Source organism: Zootoca vivipara, chromosome 17 (genome assembly GCF_963506605.1).
Source record: "Zootoca vivipara chromosome 17, rZooViv1.1, whole genome shotgun sequence".
Classification (NCBI taxonomy): Eukaryota; Metazoa; Chordata; class Lepidosauria; order Squamata; family Lacertidae; genus Zootoca; species Zootoca vivipara.
Window position 1 is genome coordinate 24,763,128 of NC_083292.1, and position 22,799 is coordinate 24,785,926.

The following is a 22,799-nucleotide window of genomic DNA, read 5'->3' on the forward strand; positions in this document are numbered from 1 at the left end:
CTTGGGGACATCCAGGGTGCAGCCTGAGCTCTCCTGCCTCAGGCTGGGTAGGCAGAGAGCAGTGGTGGCAGCCTATTAGACTATTAGGTCCAGTTGTGACCGACTGTGGGGTTGCGGCGCTCATCTTGTGTTATTGGCCGAGGGAGCCAGCGTACAGCTTCCAGGTCGTGTGGCCAGCATGACAAAGCCGCTTCTGGCGAACCAGAGCAGCACACGGAAACGCCGTTTACCTTCCCACTGTAGCAGTACCTATTTATCTACTTGCACTTTGAAGTGCTTTCGAACTGCTAGGTTGGCAGGAGCAGGGACGACCTTCTGATCGGCAAGTCCTAGGCTCTGTGGTTTAACCCACAGCGCCACCTGCCGCCCATGACAGCCTATTACTACATCTTTCTTTTTTCTTTTTTGGTGTGTGTGTGGTGCTCTGCCTTGGTACCCCCAGGTGTGGGACTGAAGTCAGGTGTTTGTGTTTTGGAGTCCCAGGGAGAGGAACTGGATAGCAATGTGCCCACATTTGTTTCCATCTGGACTTAGGAGGTAAACTTTTTGCAAAGCACCTCCTAACAAAAACTACAGTGCTACTTTAGCTTAAGAATCTAATTCGTTCTGGAGGTCCGTTCTTAACCTGCAACTGTTCTTAACCTGAAACACCACCCTGAAGCACAGTTCTTAACCCGAGGTACTATTTCTGGGTTAGCGGAGTCTGTAACCTGAAGCATCTGTAACCTGAAGCGTCTGTAACCCGAGGTACCACTGTACCAGCAATCATGGGTGTAGCCAGGTGGGAGCAGTTGCCCCCTCTAAATCAAGTAAATACTGTACCTAAAAATACTTAACTAACTGACCAATTGAGTGGCAGATAGCTCTGCCCTCCCACTAACAAAACAAAAGTCCTCCCCCCCCCACAACATAAATCCTGGCTACGCCCATGCCAGCGATGCTCAAAAGATTTGACACAGGATTCTAGGAAAGGGTTTTTGTGCGATTCATGTAAAGTTTATGCAAATATGATTTGTGCAAACCACAGACCAATCTGCGAAGTCCCTTGTAATCCTACAATTACTGTATATGATTCTTTGAAATGAACGAGGCGCAGAGGGTCCCTAAATTTATGATTAAAACAGGGGCAGCAACCTTTTTCAGCCGTGGGCCGGTCCACCATCCGGACTATATTTTGGAAAAAAATATGAAAGAATTCCTATGCCCCACAAATAACCCAGAGATGCATTTTAAATAAAAGGACACATTCTACTCATGTAAAAACACGCCAATTCCCGGACCGTCCACGGGCCGCATTGAGAAGGTGATTGGGCTGCATCTGGCCCACGGGCCTTAGGTTGCCCAGCCCTGGATTAAAATAATCCAGCAGAAGGCTGTTCTCGCGGAGGGGACGGAAGAGCTGTGTTTGTGCAGGGATAGTAAAGCAGGTAATCCCGGCTGTGGCAGTGAGCACTTGAACCTGCAGTCATGCCCTCAGAAACCTAGGCTAGAATGCACCGGCACTGGGCATTTGTTCCAAGGAGGGTATATCGCTTCTCGATCTCGTGGCTGAGATCAAAGTGAAGTATCTGTTGTTGTTTTTTCAGTTTAACATTTTGTTCACACCTTAGCGAATATACCAGATATTAAAGAGATTTTTGAAACTGGGAGATGGATTGCCGTTTTTACTTCTTCTCAAGCACGCTTGACTATTTGGCGAACCTCTCTCTTTAATCAGCCCATTTGAAAACACCAAGCACGATTATGCGCGCAAAGGAACTGAAAACACTGCAAGAAATACTCGTGAGTGTAGCAAAAGGACGCCCATAAATCCGTTTGTCTCTGACAAACAAGCAACAAGAGTCTTGCTGCGCCTTAGGTGGTCCTCCGGAGATAATTTGAGGACTGCAGCTCCCATCAGCCCCAGCCAGCATGCCCAATGGGTAGGGATGATGGGAGTTGCAGTCCAGCAGCTGTTGGAACCCCGCAGCGGGTTTCCCATCCCTGGTTTCTGGAAACTGGGGAGCTCGAACAGCCTTTGCTCCTCCTTGTTTCCCGAGCATCCCGCAATGCTCCGGCCTTGGCTGGGCTCACCAAGGAAACTACAAGTCCCAGGATCCTCCGCGGCGGCCTCAGCTGGAAAGAGAAGGGAGGCGGCGGGAGATTCAAACTTCCAGCGCAGAGCTTGCTTGGCTCCCCCAGAGGAAGCGGAGCCGCCGGAGATGGAGCAGACTCACCAGCGCGCGGGGTGCGGGCGGGCCCGACCCACTTGTGAGTTGCCCGTCGGAGTTGGATTGGGCTGGGCTGGGCTCGCGGGGGTCGGGCGCACAAGCCCAGAGAGTCGAAGGTGGGGGATCCGGGGAGGGGAATGCAGCACAGATATCTTTCTATCTGTCTTTCTGCATTTCAAATTATGTCGCTTAAAAAAAAATTATGTCGCTTTTCCCCCTTTTGCATCCCTGGTGAGTGATTTAGGTGCAATCGTATGCACTATTTGAAGTAATTATGAAATAATAACTATGATTCTATTAATTGAAGACAAGCAAACGAGATCCACAGTTCGAGCACACCTTTGTGGCTGGGATCCACCGAAACGTGGCGAGCTTTCAATCTGCCCAGAGCTATTTATCGGACGAAATATTACATAAAAGGGGGAGGGCAAGGAGCAAGGGGGGGACTTATTTAACCTGAAATCTCTATCTTGGACCTGAGCCCCTAAGTTTGACCTCATGGCTGCAACACTCAGCCTAATTAAAAAAGGTCGTCTACAAAGTCTCCCTGTGACAGGGAGGAGGTGCAGGCTTTACTTCTGAGTAAATGTGCCTAAGGCAGTTCTGGGGGAGCCACAGGGATATGTCCCTGTTCCAGGTGCAACATACTTACCATGTCATTCTATCCAGGCATATCTACGGTACTTGGAAGTAAGCTCCGTTTTGTTCAATGGGACTTACTGCCAAGTTAGCGTGTGCAGCCATCTGCATCTCAAAATACTTTGCATTCCACCATTTGCAGATTTTTCTTCATTTCTCTTACAAAGGGTGGATAAGAATGGAAGTTTATTTTTATTGTAAAATCAGCCCTTAATAAAATTAAGCAGCTGTTAAAACCTGTTTAGCTCCCCATATTGAAATTTTGGGCTGTTGATTTTGACCTGTGGACTCCTTGGTCCCCCTCACCACAAAACCTCTGTCTGTGGACCAGCAGAAAGGCAAATAACTTTGCTGTGTACTCAGAGGAATTAGTTGCTTACCTTAATTGAGCATAATTATCATAATAAATAATATGAAGCTACCTTATACTGAGTCAGACCAATGGTCCATTTAGCTAGTATTGTCTACTCTGATTGGCAGCAATTCAGGCAGGGTTCTCTCTCTTTCTTTTCTTTTGGAAGGGGGGGGGAGACACAGTGCATAGTTTGGCCACTGTAGGAAAGGATGCCAGACGAAATGGATGTTGGATGTGATCCTATCAGGCAATTCTTCCATTGATATTTATCCACTCTCACCCAACTGCCTATGAAGCAATGTTTTGTTAACTTTCCTCTTAAAGCAGCAGGGTGTGTGTGTGAGAGAGAGAGGGTAAGCACACAGACACACCACACATACCCCTCCTGCCTTGCAAAATATCTGTTTACATGTTTCGAAAGAAAGAACCGTTAGGAATGAAGTGAGTGCCTGTGAAATGCCTTGCCAGTTTGGCAGCAAGGATACAGTTTGAAGTGAGTGAGTCATAACACTGACTGGAGCTGTTTGACCTATGCTTCTGTTTTCTTTCTTTTTCTTTTCATGGGCTCCTTTCCATTTTGGAGGAATGATTTCCTACCTTCTCCAGAACTGCATTTGCTTTGTATGCCAACAGGACAGAGGCTGTATATAGTGTTGCTGTTAGAGCACAGCTAGGCTCAAAGTTGGTGGGGAGGAAGCTGTTTCTTGAGACATTCTCTAAACAACTCTAAAATGTCCAGAGCTGGTTAGGCTCAAATCTTTTCATGGGAGATAATACTAAGTTATCTTTTACTGGCAGTCTGGTTAGTAATAATGAGGTACGGTGCTGGAAAAGCCTGGAGGGTGCTTCTTTGAAAAAAATAGGTACAATAAAATCTGGCAAATAGCACTTGTTGAAACTATTAAAATAAAATTGGCATAAAGTTTGAAGCATAAAAAACTGTTTTACAGCTGACTGGTGCAGCTCTGTTATGCACATGGCTAAAAATGAAAACAGGACTCCCTTCACAGTATACAACTTTGCGGTTAGCAGCATACACTGTTTATTGCCTCCTAAACAAATGTTTATTATGTTTATTTTTTGTGTCAGTGTGGGATATTCTACTTTATGCATGTATGATGTTATGAAATGTAAGAATCATATATATATATATATATATAGAGAGAGAGAGAGATTCTAAGCCCTTTACAGCTAATAATAATAATAATAATAATAATAACAATTTATTATTTATACCCCGCCCATCTGGCTGGGTTTCCCCAGCCACTCTGGGCGGCTTCCAACAGAAAAATGAAATAAAATAATCTATTAAACATTAAAAGCCTCCCTAAACAGGGCTGCCCTCAGATGTCTTCTAAAGATCTGGTAGCTGTTTTTCTCTTTGACATCTGATGGGAGGGTGGTCCACAGGGCAGGCGCCACCACCGAGAAGGCCCTCTGCCTGGTTCCCTGCAACTTGGCTTCTCGCAACGAGGGAACCACCAGAATGCCCTCGGTAGTGGACCTCAGTGTCCGGGCAGAACGATGGGGGTGGAGACACTCCTTCAGGTATACTGGACCGAGGCCATTTAGGGCTTTAAAGGTCAGCACCAACACTTTGAATTGTGCTCGGAAACGTACTGGGAGCCAATGTAGATCTTTCAAGACCGGTCTTATGTGGTCTCGGCGGCCGCTCCCAGTCACCAGTTTAGCTGCCGCATTCTGGATTAGTTGTAGTTTCCGGGTCACCTTCAAAGGTAGCCCCACATAGAGCACATTGCAGTAGTCCAAGCAGGAGATAACCAGAGCATGCACCACTCTGGTGAGGCAGTCCGCAGGCAAGTAGGGTCTCAGCCTGCGTACCAGATGGAGCTGATAGACAGCTGCCCTGGGCACAGAATTGACCTGTGCCTCCATGGACAGCTGTGAGTCCAGAATGACTCACAGGCTGCACACCTGGTCCTTCAGGGGCACAGTTACCTCATTCAGGACCAGGGAATCCTCCACACCTGCCCACCTCCTGTCCCCCACAAACAGTACTTCTGTCTTGTCAGGATTCAACCTCAATCTGTTAGCCGCCATCCATCCTCCAACTGCCTCCAGGCACTCACACAGGACCTTCACTGCCTTCACTGGTTCTGATTTGAAAGAGAGGTAGAGCTGGGTATCATCTGCATACTGATGAACACCCAGCCCAAACCCCCTGATGATCTCTCCCAGCAGCTGCATGTAGATGTTAAAAAGCATGGGGGAGAGGACAGAGCCCTGAGGCACCCCACAAGTGAGAGCCCAGGGGTCCAAACACTCACCCCCCCACACCACTTTCTGAACACGGCCCAGGAGGAAGGAGCGGAACCACTGTATGACAGTGCCCCCAGCTCCCAACCCCTCTAGACCAGTGCTCCCCAACCTTTTTATCGCCGCGGACCAGTCAACGTTTGATAATTTTACCGCGGCCCGCTGAGGGGGGGGGACGTTGATTGTTTATATTTTATTTAGATTGTTTTGATTTAATAATTTTAATTTAATTGTATTTAAATGTTCCTTGGGCAGCCTGGTACCAATTGATCCACGGACTGGTACCGGTCCGTGGCCCGGGGGTTGAGGACCACTGCTCTAGACGGTCCAGAAGGATGTTATGGTCGATGGTGTCAAAGGCCGCTGAGAGATCCAGCAGGACTAGGAAACAACTCTCACCTTTGTCCCTAGCCCGCCGGAGATCATCAACCAGTGCGACCAAGGCAGTTTCAGTCCCATGATGAGGCCTGAATCCTGACTGGAAGGGATCCAATGGCCAAGACCAGCTCCTTGAATTGATTCCAGGGGCAAAGTAGCAACCAGAGGCTGCTGTGAGATTGATCATACGTCACCAATCGACGCCAGTCAGATCTCTGAAAACCTCAGTTTGAACTGAGTGTGCTAATAGGAGTTTTGCTTGCTTTCCTCAGATGAGCGCCTTACAGCGGATGAAATGGATGAGAAGAGGCACCAGAACATCGCCTACCAGTATCTCTGTCATCTAGAAGAAGCCAAACGGTGAGGGTGCTTGTGGTCGGGTGAGCGTCTAAGAGGGCCTAGATCAGGTCACTGGGGGAGCTTTGTGGTCAAGTGGGGATTTGAACCCAGGTCTGCCGTACCCTGTAGGACAAGGCACACTAGACTGGGTGGGCCTGCATTGGTCTAATCCAGAAGAGCTCTCCTTATGTTCTTCTACCACTATTGCTTGGGGGGCATGGGGTGGGGTCTGGAAGGACCCCGGAATGGCTTTTGAAGGCACAAGGGGACAGCCATTGAATAAATCAGGCCACCTCTGGGCATGTGTGCCGGGGAAACAAAAGGCATCCTTTCCATTGCTCTCTGCATATTTCAGCTGGATGGAGGGCTGCTTGAAGGAGGATCTGGCCTCACCAACCGAACTGGAGGAGAGTTTGCGGAATGGGGTCACTCTAGCCAAGTTGGGTCATTTCTTTGCACCTGACGTGTGTCCCTTGAGGAAGATTTATGACCTTGACCAGGCCCGTTTCAAGGTGAGTGCTGATGCTCAGCTCACGACCATTTTGCCTCACTGGGGCTGGTGGGAACTGTAGTCCAAAACATCTGCAGGGCACCAAATTGGTGAAGAGTGGGCTAGATTGAGTGATGGTGGGACGACTCTGCGTCAGGCAGCTTTAGCTTTGATTTTGATCAGGAGCCTGCAGTTTTTTCACTGGCTCTGTTGGGTCATGTAGTTGTCGGTATCTTCAGTTCCTCCTCCTGCACCTCTGCAGCAGAGCAATCTCTTGCTTTGTCCTCTCTATCCTCCACCACTCAGCTCTGAGGTTGGAGATGGAAAGGGTAGTGGGTTTGTTGGGTTATTGTTGCAACCCCCCCCCCCGGTCCAAGGTTCTCCAGCTGCCTTGGTTATGCAACACCGTACACACACACACACACACACACACCTAAGAAGGGAATGATCCATGTGCAATGGTGGGGTTGTGACTTCCACTCCCATCTGCAGTTCCAAGCTTCGGTCTCAGTCATACTTCCTGGAGGGCAGTGTACCCCTTGCCCCAGAGAGCAAAAATGTGGACCCTCTTTTTCTTTATTTTTATTTTATAGGCTTTTTTTTGTCCAACCCTTCATAAAGTCCCAGGGCAGGCTACAGCGATAGAACATTATTTTAAAAGTTACAGCTACAAAAGACACAAAACCATTATTAATGGAACAGAATAAAAAATTCAGCAAACAAGGTGGGTCCACAAACATACAAATCTGATCTATTTCAGAGGCATAAATTCTAAAATACTTTCAAATGAGAGGCATCACAATCGAACATCGAAAAGCTGCAGTAATCAAAATAATAAGGGAGCAGGTTGGCATGGAAGTAGCTATTTACCTCTCATACCGTGTAAAATACATTAATGGAGATTGGTGGTTCTGCTGCAGTTCACTTTTCCTTATAGCAGGCAAAATTTCAGAAGGCAGAGCAACGCACAGCAACTGTGAGTAATAGCAAACTCACAGTAAATATCCCGTCTTCAGTCCTATCAGATACCACAGAGTCAGTGGTCAAAATTAGCCATGTGCCAGGCATGTTTCGCAACTTGCACAGGTCCAATTGCGACCATGTGGAGATCTCTGGATGCCAGGCTGGCAACTGGGGAAAGCAAAATGCCACTTACAGAAAGATCTGAAACATTTTCCTTAAAGCTTGAATTAGTTTTATTCCGGATTGTTTTATCTGATGCTTTAATGTGTTGTAAACTGTTTTGAGGTTTGTTCTTTAAAATATAAAGCGGTATAGAAATTGAAATAGTAACTAATAAGAATAAGAATAATAATAATTCCCACCGGTAGAAGGGGAACGGTGCTTAGGTACTGTATTCCATTGTGGCGATCACAGCCTAGGTTTAAAGCGCCATTTGGCAATTAGATTATATATCTGAGTTTCTAACACTGCACACAGTAAAGTGCAGAGAGATGGCCCTGGGTTTTGGTTCTCAGGCTGCCCCAAATGAAGTGCTTCTTCTTTTCTTCATTCTAGGCCTGCGGGCTGCACTTCCGACACACAGACAACATCAACCGCTGGCGGGATGCCATGAGCCACATTGGATTACCCACGGTAATGGATTCACCTTCCAGTCTCTTGGTACTTCGGTTTAAGTACACAATTGCTCCCCGAAAAGTACTTAAGCGGAGCGGCGATAGTGCGCAAAGCACTGATTGAGCGCTTCTGCGCATGCGCGCACCACCCAAATCGCTTCTGCGCATGCGCGGGTCCGTGGAGTACTCAAACCGAAAGTACTCAAACCTCAGCAGACTTAAACTGATGTATTACTGTATCTAAAAAGGTTGCGTTAACCCAGCAGCTGGGAAGTTCCAGTCTGCAAGCCATAGCTGCCAAGTTATCCCTTATTTTAAGGGATTTTCCCTTATGCTGAATAGGCTTCCTCGCGAGAAAAGGAAAAACTTGGCAGCTATGCTGCAAGCCCAACATGACAGAAGTTTATAAAATTACACATGCCATGGATAGAGTTTTGTCCCTCTGTCGTGTAACACTAGGACTCATGGGCATCCAATGACTCTGAATGTTGGAAGATTCAAGGCAGATAAAAGACAGTCCTATGAAACTCGCTCCCACAGGAGGCAGTGTTTGTCATGAGACAAAGGTTCCTGAGAGCAGAAGAAGCAGTAAGGCCTACACAATCATTCAAGCCTAAGCCTGCTAATTGCTAACTTTTAACAGCAAACTGCTAAGTCACTGTGGCTTGGGTGATGACTCATTCTCCCTAGAAAAGTAGCCAGTCTCTCTATGGGCCTCAGTCAGACAGCTGTAGGCTATAGAGAGCTGTATGGGTTGTGTATGGAATAGTGCTGTTGTTGCTATGAAAAGCTACGGCTCCAGGAGTGCCTCCAGGACTCTAGTAAATCGCTAACTAAGACTGTGCCTCTGTGAAGAGTCAGATAGCTGCTATGAGCACTCTGTGTATGCTCTTTAACTATGCTGTTTCTGAACAAGTTTATTTTCTTGAGTAAAGTTTCATTCTGTTTATAAAGAAGACTCTGTGTCGATTAGATTACTGTTGTGTAACAGTGATGGCCATCAACCTAGATGGCTTTAAAAGAGGATTAGACAAATACATGGAGGAAAAGCTACCAATGGAATTATTAGTTGAGTTTTTTCACCTTACCTATACCTCGTTTCAGGGAGTTATCACGGCACAGTTTTGTTTTTACCAATGGCTACTAGCCAAGATGGCTATGCTCTGCCTCCACAGTTGGATGCTGTAAATGCTTCCAAATACCAGTTGCAGGAAACCCCTGTAGGGGAGAGGCCGCTTGTGCATGGTTTTCCCATTGGGGCATCTGGTTGGCCACTGTGAGAATAGGATGTTGGACTAGATGGGCCGTTGGCGCGATTCAGCCAATTCTTATGTTCTGGTGAGTCTCCGCATTTGGCCCAAGAGGTGGGCAATTTTGGCAAAGTCATGCCCACCTGCGCTACACCTGTTGTACATATATGACATCAGGTGTTGGGCAGGTCAAGATCTGTCAAATTTGACTCATGGAAGGCTGTCAGAGATAAGGGTTTGGTTCGCCAGCTGGGACCAATTCCTCACCCCCATCTTACTCCTGTGAATAGTAAAGTGTTGGGCCCTATGAAATAATTCCAAAATCTATACTATTGCAGTGGTTTTTTTAATTTATGCCAACCTAAATACCAGCAAAAAATAAAGTGCAGCCTCTCGAGTCCTCCAGCGCTCTTCATCAAGCTTCCACGGTATCTTTGCTGATATTTTGGTTGCCCTAATAAAAAGGGCATTTCCCTGATGGGTGTTCTGAAGTTAATCCTTAAAAATTCCGCTTCTGTTTTTCAATAGATCTTTCACCCTGAAACAACAGACATCTATGACAAAAAGAACATGCCTCGTGTGGTGTACTGTATTCATGCTTTGAGGTAAGGAGGGAGAACCTTCATACAGGGGTTGGAATTCTGACTGTTCTCCCTCCCACACAATGGATTGCAGCACAAGTCTTTTGTGGCTCCTCAAGAGTAGTGGAAGTTGGTCCTTTGTTGTTGTTGCTGTTGCTGCTGCTGCTGTTGCTGTGAGCATGTTTTGGAGTCTCTTGGGTCCTTTGTGTGTGCACAAGTAAATCCAGATTTTTTTGTGTGTGTCTTCCCTCCTAGTTTATACCTCTTTAAACTTGGGCTGGCTCCCCAGATCCAGGATTTGTATGGGAAAGTCAAATTCACAGGTAAGGAGGAGAGTTGGGGGTTTCCCTTGTTGACACTTAGTTTGTGTGTTATGGAGCAGGTGGAAGACAGCCGCTGACCCTGCGTTTGTTCGCTGTTCACCTGGAAATTGTGCTCTTTGTGGCTGCTGCTAATTGAGTGCGACGTATTGAACCTTTTCTCTTTCCCTGTCCTAGAGGAGGAAATAAACCACATGAAACGTGAGCTGGAGAAGTATGGTCTGCAGCTTCCATCCTTCAGCAAGATTGGTGGGATCCTTGCTAATGAGCTCTCAGTGGATGAGGCTGCAGGTAGATAACATTTGTGGAGGAGGAGAGGCCATTTGTGAGAACCCAATGGAATCGCCATGTTCAGGGGCAGTATATCTCTCTGTACCAAGTGCCAGGGAGAGCTCCTGCCTTCATGCCCTGCTTGCGGGCTTCTCAGAGGCAAGCAGCCAAGTGCTGTTGGAAACAGGATACTGGGCAAGGTGAACCTTGGGTCTGACCCAGCTGAGTTCCTGTTGCCCTGTGCCAGAAAATGCAAGGAAGAAATTGTTCCTCTGAACCAGCAGGGGAGAAATCAAGAGAACAGGTGGCCCAGAGGGATAGCAGAGGAATGGTGGGAGGAACCAGCTGGGGAACCCCCTAAAGAAGCAGGCTCAGAGCCTGGGGATTGGTGATGGGAATCTGGAAGGAGGTGTTGGAAGCTGAAGAGGTGACAGGGTTTAGGGAGCAGGAAGAGGCTGTGGGAGAGAGGAGTTCAGAAGTGGAGACAGAAGTGGAGACTGGAGAGGAGGGAGGCCAAGAGGCAGAGATGTGTCAGGCTGGTGAAGAGGCATGGGTGTCTCCCCCTCCTGCTGCAACAAGCTCCCCTCCCCCTGATCTCCCAGAACCAGGAGAGGCATGAAGTGGGAGGAGCAAAGGCAAGAAGCAGACAAAGTCTCCCAATTGCTTGGGAAACACCCTGGAGAGGAGGAGAATTAGCCAGCTGTGGAGAGATGGGGAGCTTTAGCCTCAGCAACTGCTTAATGGGAGCAAGACCTGACACTTCATGGGATTAGGCCTGACACTCCTGTGCAAATCCTGTTTTGCCAATCAAGAGTTAACCCCAGCTTGCTCGGTGTGATTTACTGCTGGCTCCCTCATGTCACCATATTAGGCCACATTTACACCACACATTTAAGGAACATGGCTTCCCCCATCCTGTGGGGGTGTCTGCAAAAGTGCACTGAACCTCCTGATTATTCTATTCCAACTGCAACAATGAGCTCCACACAGCTGTTGTTCTTTGTTTCTTTATTGTTTGTCTTGTTTTCATGTTGCTGTTTTTGAAAAACTCAAACTTTTTTTAAAAAGAAAAGCAGGTTCCAAGATGGAAACTCTGCTATGTCACTGTGGGGCGGAGGGCGACTGGTGTTTGTGTCTTGGCTGCCTAACACTGGACTTTGCCTTTCTCATTCCCACCCCCTAGTCCACGCCGCAGTCCTGGCCATCAACAAAGCAGTGGAAAAGGGGGTTGTGGAGGAGACCATCCTGGCCTTGCACAACCCCAATGCCATGCTCTCCAGCCTTCGGGAGGGCTTCGGGGCCATTTACCAGGAAGTTCTCTACCAGGCGAAGGCAGAGAAAGCCAAGAACGGGAAGAACCAGGTAAGCAAAGGTTGTCTGAGGTGGAGGTGGGCACACTGATGCATTTTGGATAAATGTGGTGGTGAAAGTGAAAGTGGTGGCGGTGGTTTTATTTACTGGTAGGTCATTGGTATACCACTCCATATTTCGAAGAAATCTCTGAGCTGTTTACAATATCATTAAAATATCACTAAATAAAATAATAATATATACACTAGCTGGCCCTGCCACGCGTTGCCGTGGCTAATCCCTGTGACTGCCCCCACCCTGTGTCGATCCATGACGTATCCCGCCCCCTCCCCCCCTCCCCCAGGTTTCCCCTGTGATTATCCCCAGCCTGTTCTGTCCCATGACTTATCACACCCCCTCCCCCCCCGGCTCATCCCTGTGACTGGTCCCACCGTGTCCTGACCTATCCTGCCCCCTCCTCCCCCCAACCCCCACCCAGGCGAGTCAGAACTCCATTCGGCCTCGTCTGTAAAGGCTTCGGCCTAGCATGTAAATGGCAGCTGAGGTGCTGTTGAGAGGGAAGGTTCTATAGGTGTAGTACCAGTGTAGCCGCCGCTAGAGTGCGCTGGTTTGCAACCTGATTCTTTTCCCAGAATGCACTTTCGTCTGATTTGTGAGTTCTGGAACACGTGGTGTTTGGGGTTTTACCTGGTCCAGGTGTGACACCTGTCTTTGAAAACGGTATGGGCTTGCTTGCGGCATTGTGTCAAAATTTGAGCGTGATTGGTCAAGTGGTTTTGGTGAAACATGGATACTAACGGACATGGCCAGTTTACACACACACACAAACACACACACACACATATATTCAATAAATGTTCAAAATCTAGAGCCCCACAGAATACTTGGCTAGAAGAGATGCTCTTAAAACAGACTTTGCCAACCTAGGGCTCTCCAGATATTTGGGACTACAACTCCCACCAGACCTAGCCAGCACAACGTGGAGGGCAACAGATTGAAACCAAAAGTGTCACCTTTCTCTTCCGCACGCTTAGCATCTACAAGAAATCCCTGATGGCGAAGACATTTATGATCGGTGCCTGACCCAGGCCGAGATACAAAGCAGCATCAACAACGCAAACGGTAAGCAGAACGGCGGCCTCTCTGCCCTACTCAGGGCGACCTCTTTGGAGTTCAGCAGTTCAGTCTAGATATGGCGCTTAAGCATGATTTGCCCTAAAGCAGCATGGTCTCACCTGTGGCCTTTGGGGTGTTTTTGGACCACAATTCCCCAGCAGCCTTGACCTTGGGACGGTCGCAGGTTCCCCATCCTTCCCCAACTATTGTTCAGAGCCCATATCGTGGAGGCCGAGCCATTGTGGCTAGTCGCCATTGATACCCTTCTTCTCCGTGAATTTGACTAATCCACTTTTAAAGCCGTCCAAGCTGGTGACCATCGCTGCCTCCTGCAGGAGCGCGTTCCATAGATTAACTGTGCACCATGGGAAGAAAAGAAAATCTTTCTTTGTCTGTCCTGAATCTTCCAATGTTCAGCTTTGTTGGATGTGTTCTAGTGTTGCGACAGAGGGAGAAAACCTTTTTCTCTATCCACTTTCTCTATGCCAGCTTCCAAATTGGGACCCCTATCTCTGTCATGACTGGTGAAGCTTTATTGTACTCCAAGGCCTGTGCAGGCAACCCTCAATTTGCATGCGATTGATGCCCGCATGACCATGCACACGCATGTTCAGCACCGGAAGAGGGGGAAATGGCCTTCCGTGCACGATGACCTGGAACGTAACCCACTGCCTGTATTCTGAGAGGCAGCCAATTGTAGGGGTCTTTTTTAAAAAATTAGCACTGCAAAGACCCTATAAAAAGGAGGTCGTCCCCCCGCCCCGGGGACTAAGCATGGGTGCAGGGTAGGTGCTGTACCACTGCGCTATGGCCCTGAGAAGAGGGAGAAGCGATTTGCTTTTCGATACATAACCACTCTTCGCGATTACTTTTTATTTTCTGAAAACATACAGCGAAAGGTGCTCTGGAGCTGGTGGACGATGCCCTTGAGGAACAGGACCCCCAGGGGTTGTACTGCGCTTTGCAGGATCCTGCCCTGGCTTTGAGGAACCTGCGGCGAGAGAATGCGGACTGGTACTTGGATCAGCTGAGCACTGACCGGGAGCAGAAGGCTCTGGTAAAGCTCATTTGGCTTGGTGGGAAGGAGGAGGAGGAGAAGGGCACTTGTGAATCGGAACTATTTGCCCCCCCCCCCCCCGATGACTGGACACAATTCCCAAGGCAGGGTTCATAAAGTATTATCAATTTTAATTCAGTGCTTTGTTATCCCTGGTATACGTGATTATTAACAGTGGTCCTGTGACTTTCCATAACAAGTTTCTCCTTTAATTCATGTAATGCTTTGGAAATTCTGTATCTGATATATTGTAAAGGCCTCTGGCTATGTACAAAGACGCTGACTGACAGTTCCCAAGGACAGAAGCAATCTTGTTCTGGGCACATCTCTAAAGATGCTTGCAGGCTGCTTCTCCACGTTCAAGGAAGAAGCCCTTTCTGGAGTACAATCAAGTGGGGACTTTAGCTCAAATGTTCTGCTAAGGTAGCCTTTGCCAACCTGGAGGCCTCCAGAGGTTTTGGGCTACCTGGGGCTGATGGGAGTTGTAGTGGGAAACCTCTGGAGGGCACCAGGTTGGCGAAGGCTGTTGGAAGAGCCTTTTTTCTCGTTACCATTCTAACTCCGTTGCAGAGGCCAGACTACCGTTGGGCTTCCGTGCAATGCCTTAAACTGTCCAGTTGCAGTGAGTTCCCCCAGCCAATCTTGTTCTTTCCAGCCAATCACACTCCCTATTAGCTTGCATTCAAGCCATCCTTTTGCGCTTTTTTCTCAGGAGCTGGGCTACGCGGACTTGCTTGAACAAGAGGAAATCCAAGCTGGGCTTTACGTGGCCAACGAGAGAGGAGATCAAGAGCGTGCTGGTGAGTGAAGATCTGCCCTTAGAACTGAGGGCTAGTGAGTGAGTCTTGGGGGGTTTAGGCATATTCAGAAATCTTCTGTATGTTGTGCCTCAAATGATGGATATGTGTCACTTGGGAAATTGCCAGAAACCATTCATTCCTGGGGGAACTTGCTGTCTGGCCTATACTTTATTTGTAACATGCAGAATAATTATTAGTGTATTCATTTGTTTAGGGATGGGGTGGTGATGAACCTTAGGCCTGTGGGGTTGTTATGCATGGAAGGGGGATACAGTGGTACCTCGGTTTATGAACACAATTGGTTCCGGAAGTCTGTTCATAAACTGAAGCGTTCATAAACTGAAGCGAACTTTCCCATTGAAAGTAATGGAAAGTGGATTAATCTGTTCCAGACGGTCTGCGGAGTACTTAAACTGAAGTGTTCATAAACTGAAGCAAACTTTCCCATTGAAAGTAATGGAAAGTGATTTAATCCATTCCAGACAGGTCCGCGGAGTACTCAACCTGAAGCGTACTTAACCCGAAGCATGGGTGTAATTGGTTCTGGAAGTCTGTTCATAAACTGAAGCGAACTTTCCCATTGAATGTAATGGAAAGTGGATTAATCCGTTCCAGACGGGTCCGCGGAGTACTCAACCTGAAGCGTACTTAACCCGAAGCACGGGTGTAATTGGTTCCGGAAGTCTGTTCATAAACTGAAGCGTTCATAAACTGAAGCGAACTTTCCCATTGAAAGTAATGGAAAGTGAATTAATCCGTTCCAGATGGGTCCGCGGCGTTCATAAACCAAAAATTCATAAACCGAGGTGTTCGTAAACCGAGGTTCCACTGTACTCTGTCACTGAGCTGTGGTTGGTGGATGACTCAAGAACCCGATATACTCTGCGTATACCATGTGTGGCAGCCTAGTTGTGGGATGCTGTGGGCTCATCAGCCGCCCTGGTTTTGCTACCCACCTAGGAGCAGATTTTGTCATCAAGCACCAGTTGAGATGCATTACCAGAGATCTGAACTCACCTTTGTGGGTCACGTACTGAGCAGGAATGGGCCCTTGACATGATCGAGTAGGTTCTCCTGGTGGTCTTTATTATTATTATTATTAAAAGTTTATTGCATACTGCAAAGATTTGCCAGAATACAAGTAACCATGAACACTGCGTGCTAGAGAGTTGCAACATACCCCAAGGAGCTGACCAGCACTGTACTCATTATGGCAGGAAGTGGACAGAATTATTGGCTCTGCAGCTCGAATAATCTCCCTTCTATCATTGCAATTCTTGGTTATACATACCATCTGTTTGGCCCCTTTGACAACTGCTTGAAACTGTCTCTTCACAAGGCACTTTTGATCACAGGGGGTGCGTTAACAGAGGACCTGCAAAGCCATTACTTTACCTGTGCCAGGTTAGTGGCAGGAAAATACGTTAGACATTGCAGTCAGAGAAGATGCAAAGTTCCACTGGAAGAATATGAAGAGGGGGGAGAAATTTGCTGCATATATTTTCAATGTTTAGATTTCAGTGAGGATCGTTGCAAGACTCATATGGTTGTACCCAATTTGTGTTTTTAAAGTTTTTTTATTGTGACAAAGTAATAATCATAAATAAATAAGAATAAAAAATGTGCATCCCACCCCCGAGACCATTCCATTGTAACGATCCAACCTCCCCAAATTTCAACACCTCTTGCAATGGTTTGACCGCTTTCCGTTTTAACAGTCCTGGTGTTCTTATGTTCTTATCTCACCCTACAAACGCACAGTGACGCAGGCCGTGAGCCGTATCAACGCCTCCATTCGGAAAGGGGTAGCGGAGGAGACGGCGCGCTCCTTGGCAGATCCTGAGGCTCAGCTGCCGGATGTCTTCCTCTTTGCCGCGGGGCTCTATCAGCGAGAGCTTTCTGCCCTTCAGCAGCAGCACCCACAGGTGAGTGCAACCCCAGGGGCCTTTCCTTTCACAACAGCCCTGCAGAGCTGCTAGTTGAGTTTTGCTGTCCAGTAATTGCTGCTACCACCCTCCCACTCATGCTTGCAGCCCAAATTGGAAAGGGCCCTGGCATGTGCCAAAGTGATGACCGTACTTTTCTGTCTATAAGACTCCCCCTTGTATAAGGATCCCTCCCCCATTTTGGGGGACTAAATTTAAAGAAAAGGAGGGGAGATGGCCCAAAGTTGTTGAGGCTCTCCCCCCACGCAGCTGCTGGCAGAAAAACACTCCCTAGATCGTTTCCAGCGCGCAGCGGCATCGGGTGAATTTGCGCTCCCTCCAGCCATCTGGTTTGCAGGAGCGTAACCTCCCCCGATGCCGCCATGCACAGGAAACGATCCAGGGAGTGCTTCCCATGCGCAGCGACATCGGGTAGCTTCTCCACCCCCCCCCCAGATCGCTCCCTGCTCGCTGCAGCATCTGGAGAAGCCATGCCCCCGCCAACTGAATGGCTGGTGGGACGGAGCTCCCCCCCCCAGCCATGCTGCTATCCATGTATTGAACGACCCCAGTTTTTGGACATGATTTTTGAGTCCGAAAACCTCGTCCAATACATGGAAAAATACAGTACTTTTTTAAAAAAGGCTCTGAGCCAGTGCACTCTGCAATCCAGCCTGCTCACAAATTGCTGGGAAAAGCAGGGCTAGTTTCCATGAGCCTTCTCCCACCCGAGATCAAAGCAGCTTGCTCATTTCCCTGGTGGACCCCCCTTAACTTCCTAAAGCCCAGGAGCCCTGAGACCATCGCGCCCTGAGTTTCCCAGGCAGCTCCCTTTTCTGGATCCCCCTGCCAAACAATTTCAGCAAACACACAGCATTAAAAAGAAATAAACCCACAAGAAAACTATTGCACTTAATCCTTTGTGAATCTCCTTTTTTTCTGCAGGGGAAGCTGGTTCAAGAGGAGCTGTTTGTCGCTGTGGAGATGCTTTCGGCAGTGGCACTGGTCAACCAGGCCCTCAAGGACGGGGACGCCTCCAGCTTCTGGAGGAGCCTGGTCAGCCCTGCTTTGGGCCTGTCAGAGATAGAGGAGAGCAATGCACAGCGGTACACCCACTTTCCCCCAAATCTCTTCTCTGTTCCCCTGCCATACCCAGCACTCTGATAACCACAGTAAACAGCTTTGGCTTCCCCCAAAGAATTCTGGGAGCTTTAGTCTATCAAGGGTGCTGAGAGTTCCCCTCACAGAGCTTCAATTCCCATAATTCCCTGGGAAGAGGGATTGACTGTTAAACCACTCTGGAAATTGTAGCTTTGTAGATCTTGAGGTACAGACAGGCACAGGCTGGTCCGAAGATCTGCAGGCTTTTAAATATCTTAGCCAGCACAATCTGTCACTAAGACCCTGGTACTCAAAGGTACTTTGAGCATAGAGGTTTTATTCTTAGTTGCCATGGTTAATAAAGCATAGATCTATCAACCACTATCCAATTCAGAACACATATTTACTGAGCTCACGGTTTGACTGGAGTGAAACAAACCACGAGCCCCGGTTCAAACAACACGCTAAGCCAAACCGTGGCTTAGCCCCAGGTAGCACAGCAGGAAGGAAATGGAGTAAAACGGCTTCAGTCTCCTCTCTGGAAACTTGTGTGTTCATGCTAAACCATGGTGTGGCTTAGTACTGCATGTGGAGTGGGTCAATAAGAGGCAACAGAAGGCATACGGGTTTGCATTCAGTTTCTACATTTTGTCTATAAGCATTATATTTGGCTGCCCGCTGCTGCATCTTGTTGCTGCTTTGTCTAGTTGCTATATTAGTCTGAATGCTTGTGTCATATGTTTTCCGAATCTCAGAATGTGGAAATTCTTATTTAAGTCACTGATTTCAATTGGCTTTTTCATCTTGGTGGTGATTTTAAATCAGTGACTCTGATTCATCTAAACTGATTCATCAAGCTTTCAAGCACTATCAACTGGGGCCCTTCTCCATGTGCCCTCTCCATGGGAGGTCAGGAGAGTGGAAAAACAAGAGCAGGTCTTTTCAGTGGTGGCTCCCCATTTGTGGAATATTCTCCCCAGGGAGGCTTACCTGGTGCCATCATTACTTACTTACCTTTATGCACCAGGCAGAAACATTTATTTCCCCTCAGGCCTTTGGCTTGTAATTATCTGTGGCCTCCCTGAGTGGGTGGGATGTGTTAATCCTGCCTTTTGAAAAATAGGAATGTGTTATAGAGTTTTCTCTGTTTTGTTTTATGCTGGCTTTAATGTACATTTTATTTAGCTGTTATTTTATCTGTAAGTCGCCATGAGACTTGGGGTATTAATAAATATCATCATTATAACTATGTAATTGTTGTAAGTTGTAATTTCACAACCAGAAACTTGTCCTTAAAAACAGCAAGGCAGCTTGAGAGTGATATGCCTGATATTCCTTTCTGCACCTCCAAAGAATCGCATCCTATAAACTACCTGCCATGTGCACAAACCTGGGGAATAGCTGCTTTTTTTTCTCAAAGGGGTGATGCAAAGACGACCTCTTGCTTTTTTTGTTCTTAATTTCTCAGTTATTTTGACGACTTGTCACAATGGAAGCACCGATCTCAGGACACGAAGTTTGACTTCCTGAGCTGGAACGACATCCAGGCTTCTGTGAATAGTGTGAATGCCTCCGCCCAAGAAGAAAATAATAGTAAGTCACCTTTCAAAACATTTTCAGTTCTAGTTTTAGTGGTGTGAATGTGAAATAGGAACTGGAGGCCCTTTAGGGAAGGGGTGTAACTCAGTGGTAGAGCATCTGCTTTGCATACAGAAGGTCCCAGATTCAATCCCCGGTATCTTCAGGTTTAGCTAGGAAAAGACTCCAGCCTGAATCCATAGAAAGCCATTGACAGTCAGTGGCCAGGTTTGCATGACACTCTAAACCGTAGTTGGACTAAAACTTAGACAAGCTAACCTATGGTTTAAATGAGAATGCACAGCAAAGTAGTACACGGTGCTGAACCCCCGGGCGCTCTGCTGCTAGCAAAAGTGAAGCCATGGTCTGACTTAGCACTGCATTTGAACCCTGGCCCTATGGTTTGTTTCTCTCTGAATCACAAGCCTGCATTCGGATGTAATGCTAAGCCAAACCATGGTTTGTTTCTCAGCAGGAGCAGGCTTTAGAGCACAGCACCCATGATTTCAGCAGTGTACACCAGCATGTTGTGTGTTCACATTCAAACCATAGTTTAGTTTAACAATGGTTTAGAGTGGCATGCAGTTGAGCCCAGCATGGACAACTGATGGTCTGGCTCAGCATAAGGCAGCTTTCCTGTGTTCCTAAACCCAGCCCTCAGAGGCTTTCCATACAGCACCCAGCTTAACCCCAGTTTCCGCACTGCCACCACCTCCAAATTATGTACACTGGCTGCTTTATCTCAACTCAGCCAAAGGGTTGCAGTCTAGCAACATCTGGAGAGCCAGAGATTCCCTCGGTGGTGCTGGTGGAAGTCCTCTGGGACAGGTTTAAAGGGCATGGAAAAGCACATTGAAAGCCCAAAGATCAGATAGATCAGAGCTTAATACGTCGAATGTTGGCCAATAGACTACTCCATCTTTGAACTGAGCTTGGTCAAGACGTTTTCCCGATTCTCCTGAAATCTCCTTTTCGTCCCCAGAAATCCTTGCTGTCCGACTGATCAACGAGGCTCTGGAGCAGAGCAGCCCAGAGAAAACCCTCAGAGCCCTGCTGCTTCCTTCTTCCGGCCTCTGCGATGTGACTCTCCCTGTTGCTAAGCGTTACCATGATGTTTTGACCCGCATGCGGAAGCAGAAGGCCCAGGTAGGAGAGCAAGGAAGAGGGGAATGAAGTTCAGGTTCCAGGGCAGTGGGGTAGGCAACCACACTAACTTCTTACAGAATTCTCTGGCTCTCCAGAACTGTGAGACTTCATTGTAGAGGTTCATTTCCGGAAGCCTGATGGAGACTATTACGGCTTCAGAATGTGTGTTTATGAATTCACATAAACTAGGCTGAATAAACTGGCATGGGGTGGGGGTTAGGTACTGTAGTTTTTTGTTGTATTTCAGTATTTTTGACTGGTGCTGTGCATGTTTGCAATTCCATCTCTAAGTCTTGCCTTCCTACTTGCAGCTCTGAATTACTATTTATTTAGAGCGGCTGTAACCCTGCTCTTCAACCAAGAAGGCTCCCAGAATGGCTTACTTAACAATCAATTGAAAGTAGACGGTCCCTGCCCCTGCAGGCTTACAATCTAAAACAACACAAGGGAAAATGGACAGAGAAGGAAGAGGGGGGGGGAATCAAACTCAGGCACCAGTTCTTTAAGAGTTGATCTTATATTGACCAGCTGGCATAGTTCAGGGCCAGGAGGTGTTTGATGCAGCTGGGCTGGGCTTTCGGTAAAGGTGATGGAGTGAGATCTGCTTTCCATCTCTGCCACTGATAGAATGACTGCTCCCAGGTAACAGTCAAGGGAGAGGAGGCCTGATGGGGTTGGCCTGTCACAGCAGACATGGTAGAGTGAGCTTGGCTTCCCATCTCCTGAAGTGTGTGTGTGCTTGTGTTCTTCCCTCTCCTATTTTATTCTCGCAACAGTCCTGTGAGTTAGGCTAGGCTGAGAGAAAGTAGTGGGTGACTCAAAGACACTCAGTGAACTTCAGAGTCAAGTGACCCATGTTTCCCCCTGGTCCTAGTCCAAAGGCTGAGAGACAATTCTGTGATCATTTTTATCTTTTCTACCTTAGATGGCAGGGGACACCGGAGCTATGCTGTGGTGGGAAGAAATCCAGGAGGGCGTCTCCAAAGCTAACCACGACACTGAAGCTGCAAAGAGAAGTATGGGCACCATCTGGGTCTTACCTGGCTCAGTTAGAACAGCAGGACCTTAAGGGTGGTCCTGTCTGCTACCATTTAGGGTGCCATGAGGAGGCCTGAGCAAAGGGGTGGGAGAAGACTCAGGAGCAAGAAAGCCTGGGCAAACTCACATTTTGCTCCTACAAGGTGTTATGACAGCCACCAAGGTGGATGGCCTTTAAAGAAGATTAGATAACTTCAAGTGGCTACTAGCCATGATGGCTACGCTCAGCCTCCTTTGTCAGAGGCCATATGCCCCCAGGGGTGGGGAACCTTCAGTCTGCAGGCTAATCTTGGCCTGCCAATGGGTTAAATCTGTCTGCCACAAGTCCCCCCCCCATACCATATCCACTTGCTCAAGTGTGAAGGGGAAGAGAGAAAAAGAGGTGTGTTTTGCAAGCAAAGGCAACTTAAAGGACTTTGCAAAAGCGCCCTTTGAAGGAGGAGGTGCAGGCTGTTTCAACGGGCGCTTTTGCAAGTCTCCCCATGCTCCTCTTTTAAACACTGGGTTTAAACGGGAAGGCTTGCAAAAGCCGTGGGTATGATTCTGACAGGTGGGCAACTTTGCTTACCTGTCAGTCGTGTGATATCGTGATGATAACATGTGGTTAGCACCTCCCACCCATCTTTCATATTCGGCCTGTCTGAGGGATAATTTTAAATCTCCATGGGAAAGGGAAGTGGTAGAGGAAGTGCAAAAGTGCGGTCTGTCCTCCCTTTATATTGAGTCCATGACATACAGCCGCGCTAAAGCGATGATCGCTCAGAGATTGGGGGATATCGCCAGACAGGAGGACATAGCCTGCGTGAAATCTGGGATGTTTTTAGGGGAGCAGGTGTATCGGTCTGCACCAGCCCGTTACCTGGCGGATATCCACTACGTGGAATACCGCAGACTAATTACTGCGGCTAGACTGAATGTCCTTGATTCAGCGGTTTTGAGGGGTCCCATTTATGTGGGTTATCTGTAGGAGGTTTAGTAGCGCGGTCATACCCCATTTATGTATCCCTCTGATGCCTTCAGTTTTATATTTTTATATTTTTA

The 22,799-nt window shown here is 47.7% G+C and overlaps 1 protein-coding gene and 1 pseudogene across 1 annotated transcript in view; both read left to right on the forward strand.

The window, feature by feature from the left end:
• The first annotated feature begins 1,528 nt into the window (after positions 1 to 1,528).
• On the forward strand, positions 1,529 to 1,706 carry LOC118076617 (U2 spliceosomal RNA; annotated as a pseudogene).
• A 437-nt stretch (positions 1,707 to 2,143) lies between these two features.
• IQGAP3 (IQ motif containing GTPase activating protein 3) overlaps positions 2,144 to 22,799 on the forward strand; it is a 50,655-nt gene continuing 29,999 nt past the window's right edge. The window contains exons 1-16 of the mRNA XM_035099078.2: positions 2,144 to 2,250; positions 6,132 to 6,219; positions 6,554 to 6,710; positions 8,207 to 8,284; positions 10,044 to 10,120; positions 10,352 to 10,419; positions 10,594 to 10,707; positions 11,870 to 12,048; positions 13,032 to 13,119; positions 14,007 to 14,170; positions 14,883 to 14,970; positions 16,732 to 16,895; positions 17,841 to 18,001; positions 19,465 to 19,589; positions 20,557 to 20,720; positions 21,646 to 21,736. Coding sequence (XP_034954969.1) covers positions 2,202 to 2,250; positions 6,132 to 6,219; positions 6,554 to 6,710; positions 8,207 to 8,284; positions 10,044 to 10,120; positions 10,352 to 10,419; positions 10,594 to 10,707; positions 11,870 to 12,048; positions 13,032 to 13,119; positions 14,007 to 14,170; positions 14,883 to 14,970; positions 16,732 to 16,895; positions 17,841 to 18,001; positions 19,465 to 19,589; positions 20,557 to 20,720; positions 21,646 to 21,736 — 1,855 coding nt within the window. The 5' untranslated portion in view covers positions 2,144 to 2,201. The remainder of the gene's footprint in view (positions 2,251 to 6,131; positions 6,220 to 6,553; positions 6,711 to 8,206; positions 8,285 to 10,043; positions 10,121 to 10,351; positions 10,420 to 10,593; positions 10,708 to 11,869; positions 12,049 to 13,031; positions 13,120 to 14,006; positions 14,171 to 14,882; positions 14,971 to 16,731; positions 16,896 to 17,840; positions 18,002 to 19,464; positions 19,590 to 20,556; positions 20,721 to 21,645; positions 21,737 to 22,799) is intronic.